The sequence below is a fragment of the Anolis sagrei genome, chromosome 1 (assembly GCF_037176765.1).
Source record: "Anolis sagrei isolate rAnoSag1 chromosome 1, rAnoSag1.mat, whole genome shotgun sequence".
Classification (NCBI taxonomy): Eukaryota; Metazoa; Chordata; class Lepidosauria; order Squamata; family Dactyloidae; genus Anolis; species Anolis sagrei.
Window position 1 is genome coordinate 12,560,722 of NC_090021.1, and position 23,618 is coordinate 12,584,339.

The window sequence follows — 23,618 nt, forward strand, 5'->3', positions numbered from 1 at the left end:
TTGAAAACTCAAATGCCCTGCTGTTCAAAAGTGCAAAGAATTTGAACTTCATATTCCTTCAAATTCCCTCTTATCAGAAGTTTCCATGCCCGTGCTTGGGAAACCACAGTTCTTATCTCGCCATCACAGAAGCATAATTATGGAGGGAGAAGGGCAGAGCCTGAACAGAAGCTCATTCGTCCGATTTGAACCGTGGGCTAAAGGTTCCCGATTCCCATTTAATGACACACCCACCAAATCCTCAGTCAAGGTCATAATACGTTATGTGAATAGTCTTACAATCAGCTCTCCTGGCATTGATTACCCACAACCCAGCTTCTCAATTCGCAATGAGAGAAAGGAAGCCCAATGGTAAATCAAACTTATGATCTAATCCTGCTTTTTCCTTCCTCGTTTCTTTTTCTTTTCTTATAGGAATTTAAAAAGGATCAAGAATTGAACTGTATCTTTGATAGAGGCTGATTCACAATACTTCAATCAGGTTGAACAAAAGCATCAAACACAGCCTTGATTTGTGTAAGTAGGGTGAAGGACTATATTAAATCGGATTCCTACTAGGGTTGCTCTGAATCTTCCAGAATATCAAGAAACCGCGAATCAATCATAACATGAGTTTGGTATAATCATCCCCAACACATTATAGAAGACCTACTTGTTATAACCTTCAGCCTCTATCAAGAATAAAGATGAGAAAATCACTTTTCCTACAAAATGTTTTAGGATGTTGTAAATCTCAATCTGAAATCATTACCTGGATTTCTTTTTAGTTCCATCAGGTTGTTTTATTAATTTGAGCAGCAAACAGCTTCATTTCTAAATGGCCCTGTATATTTATTTATTTATTTAAAACTTTTATATCCCAATCTTTTCTACTTCTGTAGAGGGACTCAGACCGGCAAATAGCAAGAATTAAATGCTAAACAGTAAAAATCTAAAACAACATATAACAACAGTAAATTAACAATACATATAAAATAAATACATAAAAGCCGTTCGCCAAGATAAAAACATGTCCAACTCAGTCCATATATTCAGTCCATGTATTGTGGTCAATACTTTGGTTGATTATCGATCTCACCCATCATTCTGAAAAGGCCTCATTCCACAGCCAGGTTTTCACTAGCTTCCTAAAGGTCAGGAGGTCAGGAGGGAGGGGGATTATTGTTCGGGAGGGAATTCCATAGCCGGGGGGCCACCACAGAAAAGGCCCTGTCTCTCGTCCCCACCAGACGCAACTGCGAAGATGGCGGGACTGAGAGCAGGGCCTCTCCAGACGACCTCAACGCTCTTGATGGTTCATAGGGGAGAATACGTTTGGACAGGTAAACTGAACCGGAACCGTATAGGGTATATCTAGTGTGCATCACTAGAGCAGTGGTTCTCCAAGCTTTGTTTGCAGGCACGGGCAAACTTTGACCCTCCAAGTGTTTTGGACTTCAACTCCCACCATTCAAAAAAAAAAGTCTGGGAACCACTGGTCTAAATAGACTACACTCTACTGGTCTATTTAACCATTGGTTCCTGTGGGCTATGTAATATTTAAGGGGGCAAATATCACAGACATACAGATTGTACCTCATTTCACTAAACCAGTGGTTCTCAATCTATGGGTCCCCAGATGTTTTGGCCTTCATCTCCCAGAAATCCTAACAGATGGTAAACTGGCTGGGAATTCTGGGAGTTGTAGGCCAAAACATATGGGGACCCACAGGTTGAGAACCACTGCACTAAATTATAATGGAAGCTGTAAACAGTCACATCGTTTCATCTATAGCAGGGGTCTTCAGACTAAGGCCCGGGGGCCAGATATGGCCCTCCAAGGTCATTTACCCGGCCCTGACTCAAGGTCAAACTAAGTCTGAAATGACTTGAAAGCACACAACAACAACAACAACCCTATCTCATCAGCCAAAACCATCTGAAAGAGATGGTTGAACAGAAGCTATCCGAAGCTCTAGGTGCTCTTACTGCCTATTACAGGGAAAACCAGCTGATCCCTAATCCATCTAAAACACAGACATGTGCCTTTCACCTTAAGAACAGACAAGCATCCCGAGCTCTGAGGATTACCTGGGAAGGAATCCCACTGGAGCATTGCACCACACCCAAATACCTGGGAGTCACTCTGGACTGTTCTCTGACCTACAAGAAGCACTGCCTGAATATCAAGCAAAAAGTGGGTGCTAGAAACAATATCATACGAAAGCTGTTTAGCCAATATTGCACCACCTGACATCCGCCGGGAAGTAGCAGCCAATAGTGAAAGGATCTCCAGCTCATCCCCTGTTTGGGTATCAGCCAGCACGTCAACGACTTAAATCAAGAAATAGTTTTCTAAGATTTACAGAGACACTCGCTGGAACACCTCAGCAAGCGAGAGTCCAAAAGTGGCAGGCTCAAACCCAGAACCTCAACCAATGGCTGATACCAAATGAGAGACTCCCCCCTGGGCACACAGAAAACTGGGCAACTTGGAAGGCGCTGAACAGACTGTGCTCTGGCACCACGAGATGCAGAGCCAACCTCAAGAAATGGGGCCACAAAGTGGAATCCATGACATGCGAGTGTGGAGAAGAACAAACCACTGATCACTTCCTGCAATGCAACCTGAGCTCTGCTACATGCACAATGGAGAACCTCCTTGTGGCAACACCAGAGGCACTCCAAATGGCCAGCTACTGGTCAAAGGACATTTAATCAACTATCAAGCTTGCAAACTTTGTGTTTTGTCTGTTTGTTTGTTTTTGTTAAAAATGTAATACAAATGTCTGGTTGCTGCTGACACGATAAATAAATATCAGCCAAAGGCAGACCCACACTTCCCATTGAAATACTAATAAGTTTATATTTGTTAAAATTGTTGTTCATTTTAATTACTGTATTGTTTTAAAGTGTTTTTTGCACTACAAATAAGATATGTGCAGTGTCCATAGGAATTCATTCATGCTTTTCTCAAATTATAATCCGGCCCTCCAACAGTTTGAGGGATTGTGACCTGACCCTCTGTTTAAAAAGTTTGAGGACCCCTGATCTATAGTATACATTTCCAGTTAATTCAGACCAAGTTAGAGGACACAAATATGTTTGTGTGTCATGGGCTCTAATGTTAATACTTCCTGCAAAGTCAAAAGACTAATCAGATTTTGGGTTTTTTTTTTACATTATTGTTCCTGATTAACATTAATATGTGAAGGCAGTAACATCTATTTAACTGTATTGAATATTATGTGTCTCGAGGGGATTGCGACACAGTGGAATTTTCCATTAGCAGTACATCTTCTGTCAAAAGGTGCTAAAACTGACAAATGCACAGAACCACCTCCAGCTAAACCACAAATATTTCTAAAGCTGAAGTACCTGAAAAGGATGGCAAGGGTTCTCTCTTTTAAAGATATTTAAGCAGCATCTGATTGCATTGCTAGTAAATGGAGCAAACCTTTGCTGTGCTTCCTGCATTGCACCAAACTGGTTTTGTCATGCTCACCTGACAATTCCCTTGCATGTCAGCAACAGAGTCTCCTGTGAAGACTGTTCTCAGACACTTACATAAAAGCTGAATATGCTACAGTCAAATGAGAAATAATGAAACACAGTCATAAATAATCCTTCTTGACTGGATCCAAAGGGATTTACTTTTCAGCAAACATGCAGAGGATAAGACTGTGGAGAAAACAGGAACTATTATCTCATACTCTGTTTTTCAGTGAATTCTCCTTCACGAAATATTTTATACCCAGCAACTAAATATATGACATTCTTTTGGAGGGGGATTCAAAATACATCACTCTCAGTTAATATTTTTGCAAAAGTTATATAAATTGTATGAATCCAAAATGTTGAGAGCTACAAGAGGAGACTGCTGCTGAATAGTCTTACACTGAGATATTGGCTCTGTTGTACAAAAATTGACTTTATGCCCGAAACCTCCATGACAGACATAAAAGGACCGGCTTTAGTGCAGCAGGTTAATCACCAGTTGCAGGTGCAACAAATCTTGCCAAAAGGTTGACAGTTCAAAGCCGGGTCAAGGTGAGCTCCTGACCTTTAGCCCAGCTCCCTGCCCACCTAGCAGATCAAAAACAGCAATGTGAGTAGATGAATAGGAACCGCATTAAGTGGGGAGGTATTTTAGGTACGGTGTTTCGATTAGAAAAAGGAGAAAAGGTTATGAACAAAAAAAGCTCTTCGGCAAGGAGTGACAGCACCCCTCTATGGCTGGAACTGAGCACAGCCTCCAAAGATGCTGATAGAGATCCTGATTTCACAGACTTCCTCAACCATCACCATATTTTACCACCCCAGCAACTACAACTCCCAGATGTCAAGGTCTATTTTGCCCAAGCTCCACTAGTGTTCACATTTGGGCGTATTGAGTATTCATGCCAAGTTTGGTCCAGATCCATCATTGTTTGATTCCACAGTGCTCTCTGGATGTAGGTGAACTACAACTCCAAAACTCAAGGTCAATGCCCAACAAACCTTTCCTGTATTTTCTGTTGGTCATGGGAGTTCTGTGTGTCAAGTTTGGTTCAATTCCATCGTTGGTGGAGTTCAGAATACTCTCTCGATTATAGGTGAACGATAAATCCCAGCAACGACAACTCCCAAATGACACAATCATTATCGTTCCCCCCGCCCAACCCCAACAGTATTCAAATTTGGGCGTATCGAGTATTTGTGCCAAATTTGGTCCAGTGAATGAAAATACATCCTGCATATCAGATATTTGCATTACAATTCATAACAGGAGCAAAATTACAGTTATGAAGCAGCAACGAAAATAATTTTATGGTTAGGGGTAACCACAACATGAGGAAATGTATTAAGGGGTCGTGGCATTAGGAAGGTTGAGAACCACTGATCTATTGTCTGTCTTGTCATTGTATAATCGGCATTGAATGTTTGCTGTATATGTGTTCTGTGTTTCATCTTAAGTCTCCTTTTGGGATGAGAAGGGCGGAATATAAATACTGTAAACAAATAAAAATTATTATTAATATGATAATGTATATATCTAAAGGAAACAGATGGTTGGAACATACCACTTGATACTAGTAGAGAAGTGAATTCCCTTAAATGTGGACTATTGTTGTGATTTCAGCAAACACAAACACTTCAGAGAAGAAAAGATTGCTGTACTCAAGTTTCAACAAAATTTAATAGATTCTTATAGGTTAATCCAACTGCATGATAAAATCTCTAGTAAATCTACTCGTTACGACCTTTTTTCATTCTGGTTCCACTGAAACAAGTACAAAGTCAACAGGGCAGAGTCAAGGCTCACTAGGCATACTTATCTATTTGAAGTGTGATATGCATAGGTTTGATATTCTGTTAACTATAATGAAGCAAGCTCAAAGAGACTGAACTATGCTTCTGAGAAGTGAGCCCGAATGGCAAGTGAGTAAACACATTGAGCATTAGACTGAAACAGCCAGTTAGTCAACAGTGATTTCTTTAGAAGCAAACTCTTGTCAGCCTACTGATATAATTTATGATTATGGTATCAGGAAAAAAAATAAACCATGATGTTCAGGTCTCACAAACAAATGGAAAAAGATTTGAAACATTTCCCAGCTCCATCTCAGTTTGCATTTTTCATAAACCTTTGGAGGACTGAAACATTTCTTACAATATTAGGTATTAGATATATGAAAATATGCCTACCTAAATTTTGTAATGCACCCCAGAAAGCAAAATGAGGAAACCGTATAGCAAGGAGCTTCCATGCAAAAGTGATCAATATTTAATGGGTCTCTTATGTTGTTTGAAGCTGAACTGCCTGGTTCTCCGTTTGTGCACCCTGCAATTGGTACAAAATCTTGTTGAACCAAAAGTGCAACATTTCCCCCCTAAGTTATGGTAAAACTTCCTTATGAAACAGAAAAGGAAAACAAAACCTTTCCTGTCTCTTGGGCTTCAATTCAGTTGGCAGTCATAAAGTGAATAATTAATGAACCTGAACAAGTTTGGAAACAGCCTCCAAGAAAGCTAGCAAATAGTCCAAGTTATTTTCAGGTGTTTATGTAACTCTTAAAAAAACACCCTCCAAACATTCAGAAATGAGTGCAAAAAAATTCCTATCAATATGGTAATTACCTCACAGTGAAACTGCAGATAAGGTATTCATTCAATAGGGGAACTTTTATTTAAAATATCCAAGATATTCAGTACTTTCCAATGTTAGAAATAATGTATTTCAAGATTGGCTGAGAAGATGAAAAGGGAATTTCGCAGCACTGCAAAAGAGCTTTGAAATATAATGCACCAAATTATCTAGTTAAATTACACCCTGAAAGTATTGTTATTACTCAACATCCAACTTTCTCAAATTAAACCTGCATTTTAAAAATCTATTTGGCCCTGATAAAGTAGGAAGCATGATTTTTGTGAATGGAATTATTATTTCCATGCCAGCCTCTTTCAGAAGAAAATACCAAGCTTAGCACATATTCAGCTTGACTAAGCAGTATATTTATAGACTGCTTACAGTTAAGAACATCTGATGAGACTAGCTAAAAAAATAGAAATCTGTCTCATCTTTACCTATCATTCAGGTTGACACAACAAGTCATGGAGTAGAAACAGGTTTAAAGTGTAGATCTAGCATGCACGTTTGATCCTTAGTGTGATCTAACTTGACAGATCTAACTGAAGCAGAACTTGGGAGAACCTTGATTTGGGATTTCTGTTCTCAGAACATCCTAGTCCATATTTGTTAGTGGTCATTCTGGCTGAGAAATGTGGGGAGTTGCCATCCAAAATGTAACCTTTCCTACCTCTTAAATGACAGGTATGGAAAAAGGTGCAGTATCCTTGACCTGGAAGGGCAGACTGATGTAGATCAGTGGTTCTCAACCTGGGATCCCCAGATGTTTTTGGCCTACAACTCCCAGAAATCCTAGCCAGTTTACCAGCTTTTAGGATTTCTGGGAGTTGAAGGCCAAAAACATCTGGGGACCCCAGGTTGAGAACCACTGATGTAGATGTTGTAGTTTAAGACCAATTAACTACCGACCCAGGCAGGGGATTGCCTAAGTCTTCAAATGCAGAGACAGGTGCCAACACAAAGGAGAATCATGTTATAAGGAGATAGCTTGTTTATGAAAAGACACCCACGTAAGCTGGGCTCACTTATCATGGAACTAGGATAAAATGGAACTGCTACCAGCTCTAGAACATCTTTCACAGAGAATTGTTCAATGTCGGAACAGTGGGACTGGAGGTTTTTTTGGAGGACAATCCAACAAATCCATGACTGAGATTCCCCTTCTACCACACAATACCACTTTAAGAAGAAAATGGAATCTCACCATATGATGAAAGACTCTGAAACATACTTTATCACAGTGTCTATAACGTAATGAGAAGATAAATCAGCCCTAAATAAAATTTCCAAACAGAAAGCTATCTCTGGTAGCTTTAAGAACGGCTCCAACAACCAAATGGGATTAGATACTATACCTTCTTGACTGATAACTCACCCGTGCCTGGCACAGAACGACTGGCTCCTGCCTGGTACGCTTAATCCAGCCATCCAACATTAACTGAATCAAGCCCAGGACTAGGGCCTTTAATGTCCCTCTCTACGATTTCACCAGGCAGACACAGTCAACAACGGTGTTCTGCTACATCACTACTGAATGGTTACCCTACAGCATTACTGAGGAGCATGTGCTGACCAGGTCCATAAACCTCCACACCCGTCAAAGGTCCTGTTTGTCTCCACTGAGCATGGCAGAGCCAGATGTAATGGGATCTTTATTATTTTCCACAAAGACAGACTCAAAGGCAGCTTCTTGCTCCTCCAACGTGTCAGCAGCTGTACCTCCTGGAACCAGAGGTGCATTGTGAACTGCAGGCTGGTGCTCTGTGATCTTTTCTAGCTCTGTGGTCTTCTTCCCTTTCCGTTTACCAAGTATTCGGATGTAATTTGCTGGTACAAGTCCTGTCGTCTGCCCATCACGGCTGGCGAGAAGCCATCCACGAATTTTGGGCTGTTGTTCTGATGGGAAAAGAAAAAAAAAACCCTGAAGTTAAGAGGGAAAAGTGCTCACACATTTCACAAAGAGCTATCAGAGTTTATGAAGAACTTTGAGTGTATGAAGAACTAAGTTGAGTGGGAACCAAACTAAAGAATACTTAGAATCATAGAGGTGGAAGAGACCTTGTGGGCCATCCAGTCCAACCCCCCTGCAAAGAAGCAGGAAAATCACATTCAAAGCACATCCGACAGATGGCCATCCAGCCTCTGTTTAAAAACTTCCAAAGAAGGAGCCACTACCACACTCTGGGGCAGAGAGTTCCACTGCTGAACAGCTCTTATAGTCAGGAAGTTCTTCCTCATGTTTGGGTGGACTTGGCATTAAGTCTATTCGTGTCCGACTCCAGGAGTGTGTGTGCTCATCTCAATTTCTAAGCCAAAGAGCCAGCATACCTATTGATCTACTTACATTTGCATGCTTTCAAACTGCTAGATTGGCAGAAAAACTGGATATATAACTCAACCATAATCAAAGATAAACCCCACTGACTGTGGGAGCATGACGTTCCCTAGTCTCCAGAGTTGTAGTCTTAACACTGAAAACACTACTCCAGGCTGGCTCTCTTTTGTACAGACCTGCTCAAATCTGCTCAGATCTTGGGATGGATTAGATGGGATAGAACTGAGCAATTAAGAGTGAGAAGGTGAAGCCCCTGAGAAAGAATAGAGCAAGAGGCCTGGGGAAGAGAAGAAATATGCTAGCAGATGAAACTAGATAGGAGGAAGATAAGAAAAAGACAATGAATCTACATACTGATTTATGGGAGAAAACCCAAACCAGCCATATGTTTGCCTGTGGGCCTCTGTTGTTAACATGTTTTAATAATACTGGCCTAACAACATAACTAGACCACCAAGATTGGGGTAGAGGGGTTAGTCTCCACATACTTCCTTGCCAGAAAGGCATGGGAGTGGGGAAGGATTCACAATAAATCAAAATGGTGTTACCTTTAGGTGCCAATATTAGCATTTCACCGGCACGGAAAGAAATTTCTTCTTCTGAAACAGTATTGAAGTCATATTCTGCTCTCCCCACAACGTGGTCAGCCTCTCCACTTGCCCAGTGACTGGACACTGTGCCACAGAAAAAGGGTGAAATGTGTCAACAAGGCTCGGTTGGGTCGGTTCTATTTCTTTTATGATCAGAAAGTAGTAAGTAGAATGAAGTATAATACAAGGGGAACAGGCTTAAGAATTGGGTGAGGTGGCCTCTGGTACAATGTCTGCTGGTACAAGTTATCAACTCTCAGCTTGAACTAACGGTTTCACTTTCTGGCTGTGAGAATGAAACACTCCAGTCTTGCAAATGAATCCAAAAGCATTAGTAGCCAAAAAAGTTCTACTAGCCCAGTTGCAACATATAGAAATAAAATTATGATTATTATTACTTTTATTGGGGGGCCACCAACCAATCTCAAGTGGAGAAAAAGCAACTATCAAAACCACCTCTGAATATTTCTTCCTTAAGAAAACTTATACAATTTCAGAAGCAAGCCACCTCATATAGGGTTTCTGTGAGTTTTCTGGGCTGTATGGCCATGTTCCAGAAGCATTTTCTCTTGATGTTTTGCCCACATCTATGGTAGGCATCCTCAGAGGTTGTGAGGTCTGTTGGAAATTAGGCAAGTGAAGTTTATAATAACACCTCTCAACAAAGGATTCCCCCAGGCAAGAATCAGCCAGTCTTTGAAGATGCAAGGCCATTAAATGCTAATCAAGGTGGCAAATTACAACATTCACACTTTCCTCAGGAAAACAAGGGTTCTTTCCCCAACCCTGGACATTCCACAGATATATAAACCCCACTTGCCTAGTTTCCAGCAGACCTCACAACCTCTAAGGATGCCTGCCATTGATGTGGGTGAAACATCAGGAGAGAATGCTTCTGGAACATGGCCATACAGCCGAGAAAACGCACAGCAACCTAGTGATTCTGGCTACAAAAGCCTTCAACAACACACCTCAATATATTTAATGAGAGTCATTTAATTGCTTTAAATGTCTTGGTTTGTTGCTAAAATTGGGCAGCAAACTTGAGGCATTCTTTAGATGAGGCCAACAGTCAAAGATATATTGATTATGGCAGAGGGGAGACTACAGGCTATAAAATTAGCTCCTGGAACTCATAGAAATTGGCTATCTCTGATTTACATCAAGGCTTTAAAAAGCATGTGCATATTTTGAATTTTTTTGTCTACCATCAATGAATAACTTTTTTTAAAAAACAACAACAGTCTTTAGGCTTGTATTTTATTCACTTTGTGCTTTCATTGTTAGGCGTATGTCACACAGGGTGATTTAGTGTAATTGTTTGCTTCTGAAGGAGTGAAGGCTGTTCTTTGTTATCACCCCATTAGAAAGAGGTTTGGTGTTAGGACTGGGTTAGCGAGGAAATACACTGAAATAATTCCCATTTGAGGTGGTCATATATATGCACAGAGAAGGCAGTAATGTTTAACTGCATTGATCTCCAGACAAAGAAATTGGGCTTCTTGGAGGGTGATGGGGAAAGCTACAGATTCAAGGCAAGCTTAAAGCTTAACCTTTGGTTTAGGACAAGAAATCCAATTCCCATATCCTGAAAGTGCTCATGTTTCTTCACTAACCATTATCTGAAGTTGCACAAAGATCCAGAGAAACATGACTCATAGATTCCTTCAGGACCATCAGCTCATGGTTATTTTTGCAACCTTCCTCCAACAATTTCCTCCATTCTACCAGAAATTACAATCAGGCCAGCATTGTTCTTGATGCCATTTTCTCCCTATAAACTATTGTCCTTCATGCACTGCTTCTCACAGATATGCATTGTGAAGAAGTTGTTAAACTGCATTGTGAAGAAGTTGTTAAACCAATTGTGAAGAAGACCGTTTTAAAGAAGGTGCGCGTGGTAAAACACCCACTGCAACCTAATCTATGAGGGAAGCCGGGCAACGATTAATATCAACCTAGGAGCTATTTTATAAAGGGACTGTGAATTACAGAAGGCTTTGTTCATTTGATAGTGTAGCGTTTACTGTTTCTGGCTGACTTTACTATTGCAGGCTGTTCAACTTAGGAGAAACTGTATCAGGCAAGGCTTGAGGAAAACAGTAACAAGTTTATTTTAACAGGAGTATAACATGTTTAACTGTTTCTTCTCAAGAGGCACAAATCTTGATGGTTACATTGGAAAGGTTTCATGAGTAATCTCAGGCACAGACTTCAAAACGTTTCACAGCAGGCACAGCAGGCTTAAACCCAGCCAAACCTTGATTCTTAATTCAGAATCAACAACCCCCTGTAGCTCTCTCACTACCAGGTCCTTCTCTGCAACCACTTTGGTCACCAATTGATTCCCTGAATCCCCACCCTGAGATTCAGTCTTTCCTATAGCACACCGGCTACAGACACATTTCCTGAATCTCCACCCAGAGACTCAGCCCTCTCAGTAGCTCTCCGGTCACTGACTGACTTTTTAAAACAGCTGCCTCCTGAAGAGGCAGTTGGCTCCGTCCCTGTTGCTATGACAACTCAGCTAACGCCAAGCCACCATCTCCCACAAAACATAATCTCCCATACTTACCATCCCTAAACTACTGTCCAAACTACACATAACCAAAGGAATAAAATTTACACATCGTCACATGCATAAATTCAGAAAAATAGTGGTGTGCTCTAACACTGCCTGCATACTCATACCAGCATTTCCCATTTTAAAGAGCACTTAAAGCAATATTACAGAAACTGGTAGGATAGATAAGGCTAAAAGTGTAAAAGAGAGAAAAATTCATGCAAGGAGGTCAGTATCAGGAAGGAGGAAGTACCTGAACGCCATTTATAACGAAGGCCTGATTTTTAGTTACCACTTGGGTCATTTATCACACAGATTGCCTACATTCCTACACAGAAACCACACTTACCTGTTTCATCATCACTGTAGCTGGACAGCAGCTTCCATATGAGGTAGGGCCCCCCAAGAACGACAGCAAAGAATAGAAAAATGGGCCATGATTTTGCAGAGTGGGCTGCTCTTTCCTCAGGACCAACACAGGCCACCGTCCCTTCGCTTTCCGCCCATAAATCGTCATTCTCAGAGCTTTTTCTCAGACCCATCAACCTCTGCAGTCGCCTGTAGAGGTACCTTATAGTTCTGACCAAGGCAAAAGCGGAAAACACCTTGGTGAAGTGTATTTTGAGGCGAGAGAAGTGATTGGCCACATCCAGAACTGCCCGGAAACTGTTGTAGACAGCTGAGAAGGTAGCATCCATCATCATGCTGACAGAGGCAAAGGCGTGCACGATGCTTTCGATGGACTGAAAGGCGCCTCGGCTGCTTTCCTCTGCCTGCTGAACAAACCGACTGGGGGGGATATCGTCCATCCGAAAGCGGTTGTAACCCAAGCCCCCGTACCCATAACTGTAAGGGCTGTAGCTTCCATAAAAGGAATTGCCATACATGCTGCTCCCATATGTGCCATAGCCCGAAGAGAAAGAGCTGCCATAGGTGGGCCGGAAGGTATTCAGGGCAGTGCTCCCAGTCTGCTGGGTGGGCCTTGGCACAATCGGAGGGGGCACCCGAGTGAGAGTGGGCTGCCCAGGTCGGGTCAGTGGGCTGGCCCCCACATCTGGCGATCTGGAAATCATAAAGCCCAGGGTTAGTAACATGGACAGTTTTACACATATAGTCATTGCAGACTCCTAAGGCTAAACCAAAGGTGATCATCTTCTGAATGTGTTGCTACTGTTATTTTTTTTATTTATATCCACCTTTCTCTTGATCACCAGATTCAAATCAGCCAACAGGATATTCAAAACAACGTATTTCACAGTGTAATGGTTGGCACTGAATAATTTTCCTTTATTTGAGTAATCGTTGCATGTGGTTTTAAAAAAAACAAAAACAAAACAGAGTTCTCCTCAAAAATCCACCTTGAGTCCAATATAAATAAAGTCCTCTTCTTCCTCATCTTGTTGTTGTTGTTAAAATAGTTTAAACAAACACAGAGCCCTCCCTATTTCCTCTTCCTCATCTTGGAGAAAAGACAGTTATAAAAAACCAAAACAAGGCACAATTTTACTTCCTCTCATAATAGTCGCACCCATTTTTTCCAACAACAAAGGATAAAAGTGTGACTATTATGCAGTGAAATACGGTAAACTATGTAAACTATGCAAACTTCACATACCCATTTATAATTTTTCCTTACACAATCAGTCCCAAAACTCTGAGTTGACTTATCCATAGGTCATTTTGAGTACTGCATCTTAATTCTTATCAGAAGAGGATCTGACCCCTTCTCTGAGTACAGTATTAGAAGGCAATAGCTTGGTTTGGTCAAGGAGAATCTGAAAAAACAAAAACAAAAACAAACTAGCCCCCTCTGTTCTCTCTACCATATCACTACTTCTGACATTTTTGAATGCTCTCCCTTCTCTGCAGAATAACCCTTGATTTATCCATGGGTCATATCAAAATCCATACTTTTGAACCTCAAATCTGCTCATGAGTTATGCATGAGCATGTACAGTAAATATAGAAGCTATCTAAAAAATATTAACTTTGGGTTGTTGTAGGCTTTTTTGGGCTATATGACCATGTTCTAGAGGCATTTCTCTTGACGTTTCGCCTGCACCTGTGGCAAGCATCCTCAGAGGTAGTGAGGGCTGCTGGAACTAGGAAAATTTAAGTAATATTAACATTACTTAAAAGATTACCGTATATACAAATCTTTAGAACAGCAGTACCTTAAAAAAGCCCACCTAAGTCAGTTTCTAAAAGTATAATGACATCAAAATGGTTTAACTTGATGACAGAAGGAAAACAATGAACATGAGAGACCTAGTTAGTATTTGGATGAGGGACCATCAATGAATACCAGGTGGTGTTGGGTGATGTTTTGGAGGAAGGGAGGAATAAATAGTTTTATTTGTTATCCTCTTCTCCTCAAGGCTTGAGGCAGGGTACAAAACCTTTAAAATTTATAGGTAAGACATGAGACCATTAAAACACAGATATTAGAAGACATGGGCATTAGATTAAACACACATAAGTTAAAATTAAATGACAAAACTTAGGAAATCTTATGAAATTCATGGAGTCCCTATAAGTTGATAGATGACTTGATGACATACACACATTTTCAGATTTGAACAGCTGAACACACATAAACTGCTGTGGGTTTAGATACCTTGAATTCATCTTATCTTCCATTGATATGAATACAATCGAAGAACATACTCACAGAACCCCAAAACTGTAGAGCTGGAAGAGAACCATGTGAAACTACCCCAAATAAAGCCCAATACTGAGTCAAAGTTAAGCCAATTAACACACCATATTGCCTTTCACTATCCTTTTTTTCTGACACAAACGGTCAGAAATTGGATATCAATTCACACCTGGCTTTGTTTGTTCTTCCATTTTCTTAATTTCTAGGTATGGGGCAAACAATAGGTCCTTTTCAGGGGCAAAATTGTCCTTTTCTGGTTGTTTCTTCGACTTTAATGCTGGGGCGAGTTTAAAAAAACCCCTCAGAAGTAAAAAAGAAAGAAAAGAAAACAACACCACAAACTGGAATTTGCTCCATGCCAAAGTCTAACAACAACCAAATGTCTTTCAGGCTCTCAAAAGCAAGAAAACCGTTGAAGTGAAAAGTTTTACAAGGGTGAAGTTTTAATTATTGCAAGCAAGCATTCCAAAAACATTATTGTGCATTTTGGTCTATTTAGCCTTTTTATTCTAAAACATTTAATGAACACAGAAACTTTAAGATAAGCCTCCAAGACAAGAGATTAAACCTGTTGATTTAATTTCATGAATACACAGCATTTACTTTTGGACAACGACAAACCTCTAAAGACAACCTCACTGTTCTGGGGTGCATCTACACTATAGAATTAATGCAGTTTGACACCACTTTATCTGCCATGGCTCAAGGCAGTTGTAATTTCACAAGGTCTTCGGCCTTCTCTGGCAAAGAAGGCTGGTGCCTCATCAAACTACAACTGCACTGAGCCATGGCAATTAAAGTGCTGTCAAACTGCATTAATTCTGCAGTGCAGCTGCATTTTCAATCTCTAGGGATCAGAATTTAAATCAGAAGCTTTAGATTAGTTTCACGAGCTTTAGCTGGAATCCTATGAATTCTTAATGGATAGAGAACAATTCCAGAGCAAGAGCCAAGATGATCCTGAAACAGTAGATGAGGCTTTATAGTTTTAACTTTCCTATCAGTGGTTTTACAGGTCTGAGCTGTTCTTCCACTATAAAACCTAAGCCAGCACACATTAGAGATTAGCTGTCTATATCTAGGTGTTTCTTCTGAAGATCTTTTTGACAGAGTTGAGAATCTTGCATATCGGGTGTCAATTATGCCAGCTAAATCCATTTTAATTCTATGTTGTTTACACCATAAAATTGAGCAATTTAATGGGGGTGCATGTATGTTTCCAAGTCACGGAACACATGTTTTACGCAGCAAGGCATTTCAAGTAAAAAAAAGCTCGGGCTGCACATCCAGATCAAAGGTTAATTGTGCAATAACCTGCCCAACACTTCAATGATAAGAGTATAAGCCTGAAGACAAACACAAAGCTAGAACGTTGAAACTATCCGGAAGAGCAAAAAATAAATATAAGTAACACTAGGAGAGACTGGATTGGGCAGCCACATTTTTGATTCAAAAAAAGTGAGACTAACCTCAAATGAAATGGAGTGTTTCAAACAAAACATAATCAGTTCTTGTGGGTTTTTTCGGGCTATATGGCCATGTTCTAGAGGCATTTCTCCTGACGTTTCGCCTGCATCTATGGCAAGCTTCCTCAGAGGGTGAGGATTAAAACATAATCACTCTTTTCAAATTTATTGCTAATAAAACAGGAATGCAGAAAGTCTGTAAATAGGTAGTTTCAAACTGCTTGTTTGCCAATATCCATCTGATTTGCAGATTAAAACAAAACCTACATACAAACATACAACCCTAATAATAATAATAATAATAATAGCTTCTGAAGCGACTTGCTCCTGACACAAAACAAACAAAAAACAAACAAAATAATGATAATTTATTTATATACCACCCTATCAACATCAAAAAGAACAAAATATTAGAAATACTTTTTCTAGAATACTACCAGCAAAGGTAAAGGTTTCCCCTTGACGTAAAGTCTAGTCGTGTCCGACTCTGGGGGGGTTCTGCTCTTCTCCATTTCTAAGCCAAAGAGCTGGCGTCGTCCGTAGACACCTCCATGGCCATGTGGCCAGCATGAATGCATGGAGCGTCATTACCTTCCTGTCGAAGCGGTACGTATTGATTTACTCATATTTGTATGTTTTCGAACTGCTAGGTTGGGAGAAGCTGGGGCTAACAGTGGGAGCTCATCCCACTCCACAGAACTGAACTGCCGACCTTTTGGTCAGCAAGTTCTGCAGCTCAGCAGTTTAGCCCACTGTGCCACGGGTGGCGTAGAATACTACTATTACATCCTAAGTATTTTTTTTAAAAGCCAATAACTACAAACAATCTATGTTATCTAAACTAACGGCTGTACATTCTCTTTCTGGTGCTTATATTATCTGAGATTTCTATACCCATTTAGTGAAAAGGAGCCACTGATACCTCCTTTCTCATACAATAACACACTTTTAGTCCCCCGTCCCCCGTCCCCCCAAAAAAAATATGATGGAGATTTGGCCTCATCTTTGCTGGAGGAACTTGATAAATGGGCCCCAATCTTTTGTAAAGTTAGAGATTTCTCCTTAATCAACACAGTAAGTTTATCCATTTTGGCAAGTTAATTTATTTCCAGAAGCCAACTGTCTTGTGACGGAATCATTGAATCTTTCCATCTTTGAATAATCCTGATTAAATTGGGTATCAATATCAAATAGCAAAAAATGTACAGGAAGGGTCAAGTGCTTCTTGTGTTTCCTGCAACTGAGCCTGGCTACCACAAAGGACTTTTACATTCAGATGTTTTGAGAACTATGGAGACATTTAAGTCCTACTGAATTCCTCCTCCTCCTGCGCAAACCGATGCCAAGGCTGTGCTGTGTATGCAAGTAGGTTATGCAATTTTAATTATCTGGAGAACATAAAGAGGGAGCAACATGTTTACCACCCTGGAGCTCCTGCCCACCACACCTACTTGGATGGGGAAAGAGGGAGCAGGAGGATTAGCCAATGAAGGCAAGCAACATCTTGCTTTCTCTGAGGAAAACTAGTACAACCGGAGGGCAAGGATGTATCCCCTGGTGCAAAATTTGAGACAACAGGAGTAACACGAATTTATGGCGCTGTGGACGGTTGAAAACTATAGGGGGAAACAGTGCCCGCCATTGATACCTGTGGGAGATTATTACAAATACATCGCACTAGAATATATATCAGTGTTGTCTGGGAATGCATTTTAATTATAATTCTTACCTGTCTGTGCTTGTGGCTCGAGGCAGGTTACAGAATAATTAAAACACATAAATATTGTAAAAATACTACAAATACACATATTAAAATGTATTTCTATAAAATACATGTTAAAATACACAAAACAGGGATTAAACAAAGGACACACATTTAAAATTCATGCTTAAAGATTGGCTGGGTAGGTTTGCCGGAAGATATTACATATATTAGATATATGTGTTTATATTACATAGAATATATATGTAATGCTATTATGATTATTATGATTTTGTATACACACACACACACACACATGTCAGGACTGACTTGAGAAACTGCAAGTTGCTTCTGGTGTGAGACAATTGGCTGTCTGCAAGAATGCTGCCCAGGGGATACGCAGATGTTTTGATGTTTTGACCATCCTATGGGAGCCTTCTCTCATGTCCCCGCATGGGGAACTAGAGCTGAGACGAGAACTCATCCCGTTCCCCGGATTCGAATCGCCAGCCTGTTGGTCGGCAGTCCTGCCAGCACAAGGAGTTTAACTCATTGCACGACTGGGCACTTCTACCATTATTGTATAAATAGTATTATATATATTATGCTTATATATTTATGTGTTATATTACATGTTATATATTGTATATTATATGTATTTTATATTAGATATAATATATGTATAATATACATATATGTAAGTAGGACTAAGATTATCATTATTATATGTATAGTATTAAGTATATAATGTTTATGTAATACTATAAAAACAAAATGCTTTGAATGCAGTTTTCCTGCTTCTTGGCAAGGGGTTGGACTAGATGGCTCACGAGATCTCATGATTAGCATGATTATGTGTATAGTATTATAAATATATATGGAATATTACATATATGTCATATTTAGATATGACATATATTATGTTTATTCTATTTATGTGTTATATTATATATATATATTATTTTAGATATATATGTTTTACATTACATATAAGATTATCATGATTATATATATATATATATATGAGCCCCCGGCGGTGCGGCGGGTTAAACTGCTGAGCCATTGAACTTCCTGACCGAAAAGTTGACTGTTTGAATCCAGGGAGTGGGGTGAGCTCCTGCTATTAGCCTCTGCTTCTGTCAACCTAGCAGTTTGAAAACATGTAAATGTGAATAGATCAATAAGTACTGCTTCGGTGGGAAGGTAATGCCGCTCCATGCAGTCATGCCGGCCACATGACCTAGGAGATGTCTACGGACAACGCTGGCTCTTTGGCTTAGAAATGGAGATGAGCACCACACCCCAGAGTTGGACACGACTAGACTCAATGTCAGGGGAAATCTTATTATATATATAAAAGGACTGAGCTGTTCAGCAGTGTAACTCTCTGCCCCGGAGTGTGGTGGAGGCTCCTTCCTTGGAAGCTTTTAAACAGAGGCTGGATGGCCATCTGTCAGGGGTGATTTGAATGCAATATTCCTGCTTCTTGGCAGAATGGGGGTTGGACTGGATGGCCCATGAGGTCTCTTCCAACTCTATGATTCTATATTGATCGATGTTTTACAGTATATACAATATTATATTAGATATATGTGTTTTATATTGCATACATGTGTAATACTTACATTATATTATATATAGTTAGGACTAATCTTACCATGATGAGATCTATAGCATTATATATATTATAAGACATATAGAGAAATTCACATTATAGTAAACAGCATATATATACATAAATACACAATCTATGATACACAAAATTATATATTATATGTATATATAAAATTGTGATTACATATATTAGATATATGTATTTTATGTGACACAGAATATATGTTATCTATATTATATTTATATATTATATACATAATTCTATTTACAGATAATATTAGATATATCTGTTATATATAATATTTATTATATATAAATATAATTCTATTTACAGATATTATATTAGATACATGTGTTTTATATGACATAGAATATGTTATATATATATTTATATATTATATACATAATTATATTTACATATATTATTAGATATATGTGTTATATATAATATTAATATATTATCTGTAAATATAATTGTATTAGATATATGTGTTTATATTGCATACATGTGTAATAAATACATTATATGTAATTAGGATTAAGCTTATCGTGACGAGATGTATAACATTATTTATAAGACATATATATTATATTATAATTATATAGAGAATTATAGAGAAATTCACATTATAGTAAACAGTATATATATATAAACACACACATATATGATACACAAAATTATATATTATATGTATATATAAAACTGATTACATATATTATATTAGATATATGTATTTTATATGATATAGAATATATGTTATACATATTATATTTATATATTATATACATAATTCACAAAATTATATATATGTCTATATAAAACTGTGATTATATATATATTATATTAGATATATGTATTTTATATGACATAAGAATATGTTATATATATTATATTTACATATTATATACATAATTCTATTTACATATATTAGATATATGTGTTATATATAATATTAATACATTATATGTAAATATAATAGATATATGTATTTTATATGACATATAATATATATATTATATTTATATATTATATACATAATTATATTTACAGATAATATTAGATATGTGTTATATATAATATTAATGTATTATATGTAAATATAATTCTATTTACACACAATATTATATGAGATATATGCGTTTATAGGCCATATCCCATTCTACCTACATTCTGCGCGGGTTCTCCCAGGGCTTCAGCGGAGGAGGAGGGCTGCCCGCCATCTTGCTTCTTCTCCGCGCAGCCGCAGAGCAACGCCGCCTGCCTGCCGAGCAGAGCGTCGAGAGATCGATCCATCGCCCCGCCCACCCCTTTTAAACCAGCGCTGGCTCGTCTTGCACGTCTGTCGATCGGACGCCTCTGTCTGCAGCTGCTCAGGTCTGCCTTGGACCAAAGAGATAAACAAAACTCCAAATACATAATCACACATGGCTTCCGGTTCCCAATTGCACTCTACACTGCAGAATGAATGAATGACGTTCATTTGAAGTGCCCCGGCTCCATACAACTCCTGGGAGCTGTAGTTTTGCAAGGGTGTTCTCTGCCCATAGGGATAGTGCCTCATGAAACTATTACTTCATAGAATCATAGAATCAAAGAGTTGGAAGAGACCTCCTGGGCCATCCAGTCCAACCCCATTCTGCCAAGAAGCAGGAATATTACATTCAAATCACCCCTGACAGATGGCCATCCAGCCTCTGTTTAAAAGCTTCCAAAGAAGGAGCCTCCACCACACTCCGGGGCAGAGAGTTCCACTGCTGAACGGCTCTCACAGTCAGGAAGTTCTTCCTCATGTTCAGATGGAATCTCCTCTCTTATCGTTTGAAGCCATTGTAGTCCATCTGAGAGTTCTTGGAGAACGGGAGAAGTTCCAGCAGATTGGAGGAGGGCCAATGTGGTCCCAATCTTCAAGAAGGGAAAAAAGGATGACCCAAACAACTACCGTCCGGTCAGCCTCACGTCGATACCGGGCAAGATTCTGGAAAAGATTGTTAAGGAAGCGGTCTGCAAACACTTAGAAACAAATGCAGTCATCGCTAATAGTCAACATGGATTTATCAAAAACAAGTCATGCCAGACTAATCTGATCTCTTTCTTCGATAGAACTACAAGCTGGGTAGATGCGGGGAATGCCGTGGATGTAGCGTACCTGGATTTCAGTAAGGCCTTCGACAAGGTCCCCCATGACCTTCTGGCAAGGAAACTAGTCCAATGTGGGCTAGGCAAAACTACGGTGAGGTGGATCTGTAATTGGTTAAGTGGACGAACACAGAGAGTGCTCACTAATGCTTCCTCTTCATCTTGGAAAGAAGTGACGAGCGGAGTGCCGCAGGGTTCCGTCCTGGGCCCGGTCCTGTTCAACATCTTTATTAATGACTTAGATGAAGGGCTAGAAGGCATGATCATCAAGTTTGCAGACGACACCAAATTGGGAGGGAGAGCCAATAGTCCAGAGGACAGGAGCAGAATTCAAAACGATCTTGACAGATTAGAGATATGGGCCAAAACTAACAAAATGAAGTTCAACAGTGACAAATGCAAGATACTCCACTTTGGCAGAAAAAATGAAATGCAAAGATACAGAATGGGTGACGCCTGGCTCGAGGGCAGAACGTGTGAAAAAGATCTTGGAGTCCTTGTGGACAACAAGTTAAACATGAGCCAACAATGTGATGTGGCGGCAAAAAAAGCCAATGGGATTTTGGCCTGCATCAATAGGAGCATAGTGTCTAGATCTAAGGAAGTAATGCTACCCCTCTATTCTGCTTTGGTTAGACCACATCTGGAATATTGTGTCCAATTCTGGGCACCACAATTCAAGAGAGATATTGACAAGCTGGAATGTGTCCAGAGGAGGGCGACTAAAATGATCAAGGGTCTGGAGAACAAGCCCTATGAGGAGCGGCTTAAGGAGCTGGACATGTTTAGCCTGAGGAAGAGAAGGCTGAGAAGAGATATGATAGCCATGTGTAAATATGTGAGAGGAAGCCACAGGGAGGAGGGAGCAAGCTTGTTTTCTGCTTCCTTGGAGACTAGGACGCGGAACAATGGCTTCAAACTACAAGAGAGGAGATTCCATCTGAACATTAGGAAGAACTTCCTGACTGTGAGAGCCGTTCAGCAGTGGAACTCTCTGCCCCGGAGTGTGGTGGAGGCTCCTTCTTTGGAAGTTTTTAAGCAGAGGCTGGATGGCCATTTGTCAGGGGTGATTTGAATGCAATATTCCTGTTTCTTGGCAAGGGGTTGGACTGGATGGCCCATGAGGTCTCTTCCAACTCTTTGATTCTATGATTCTATCCTCAGCTGCTGCAAGATCATGCAGATGGACTACAAGCAGAGGCATAACACCATTGCTCAGATGATCCACTTGAACTTGTGCCACAAAGACCATCTGCCTGTGACAAAGAACTGGTGGGACCACAGGCCTGAAAAAGTTACAGAAAATGAACACATCAAACTACTCTGGGACTTCCAAATTCAGATTGACAGAGTTTTGAAACACATTACTCCTGACCTCATGCCCGTGTTAAAAATCCAAGTATGGATTGTCGATGTTGCAATCCCAGGCGACAGCAGGGAAAGCTGACACGATATGAGGATTTAAAGATCGAACTGCAAAGACTCTGGCACAAACTAGTAAAGGTGGTCCCAGTGGTGATTGGCACACTGGGTGCAGTGCCTAAAGACCTTGGCCTGCACTTAAACACAATCAGCACTGACAAAATTACCATCTGCCAGCTGCAGAAGGCCTGGGATCTGCATGCATTATTCACCGATACATCACACAGTCCTAAACATTTGGGAAGTGTCCAATGTGTGATCCAATACAAAAGCCAGCATGGTGATCCTGTTTGCTGTGGACTCATCTTGTCGTGTTTCAAATAATAATAATAATAATAATAATAATAATAATAATAATAATTCGACTTGTGATTTTGTGATACGAAATCCAGCATATATATCTCGTTTGCTGTGACGTACTGTGCTTGTTTCAGTAAAATAATAATAATAATAATAATAATAATAATAATAATGGGTTGTTGTAGGTTTTCCGGGCTATATGGCCATGTTCTAGAGGCATTTTCTCCTGACATTTCGCCTGCATCTATGGCAAGCATCCTCAGAGGTAGTGAGGTCTGTTGGAAGTAGGAAAATGGGTTTATTTATCTGTGGAAAGACCAGGGTGGGACAAAGGACTCTTGTCTGCTGGAGCTAGGTGTGAATGTTTCAACTGACCACCTTGATTAGCATTTAATGGCTTGGAAGTGCCTGGGGGAATCTTTCTTTGAGAGGTGATTTGATGTGCCTGATTGTTTACTCTCTATTGTTTTGCTGTTGTAATTTTTGAGTTTTTTAATACTGGTAGCCAGATTTTGTTCATTTTCATGGTTTCTTCCTTTCTGTTGAAATTGTCCAATAATAATAATAATATTAGGTTCTTGTGGGTTTTTGTACTTGTGGGTTTTGTAATAATATTTTGTGTCAATAATAATAATAATTGGGGACTTGCATATAAAGCTTTCATTATGTAAGGAGAGAAGACATTATTTTTTTTCTCAGAATAAAAAGGACCAGCTGGTCC

General features: G+C 39.6%; 1 protein-coding gene across 1 annotated transcript; it reads right to left on the reverse strand.

Annotated features, from left to right (window-relative positions):
* Positions 1-5,139: 5,139 nt before the first annotated feature.
* Positions 5,140-20,307, reverse strand: PEX13 (peroxisomal biogenesis factor 13). The gene is made up of 4 exons (XM_060754622.2): positions 20,207-20,307; positions 11,947-12,659; positions 8,993-9,118; positions 5,140-8,005 (listed from the first exon to the last, which is right to left on the reverse strand). Exons 1-4 carry the CDS (start codon positions 20,257-20,259, stop codon positions 7,707-7,709), a joined length of 1,191 nt encoding a protein of 396 aa, XP_060610605.2. The 5' UTR covers positions 20,260-20,307; the 3' UTR covers positions 5,140-7,706.
* Positions 20,308-23,618: the final 3,311 nt, after the last annotated feature.

What these genes read in the sequence shown, in the direction of transcription:
- PEX13 (XM_060754622.2), bottom strand. Translation starts at nt 20,259, where the DNA reads ATGGCGGGCAGCCCTCCTCCTCCGCTGAAGCCCTGGGAGAACCCGCGC. An exon ending in TGGGAGAACCCGCGCAGAAT is followed by an intron (nt 12,660 to 20,206) that starts GTAGGTAGAATG and finishes TATGATTTCCAG; the next exon opens with ATCGCCAGATGTGGGGGCCA. An exon ending in CTACAGTGATGATGAAACAG is followed by an intron (nt 9,119 to 11,946) that starts GTAAGTGTGGTT and finishes TCTGTGGCACAG; the next exon opens with TGTCCAGTCACTGGGCAAGT.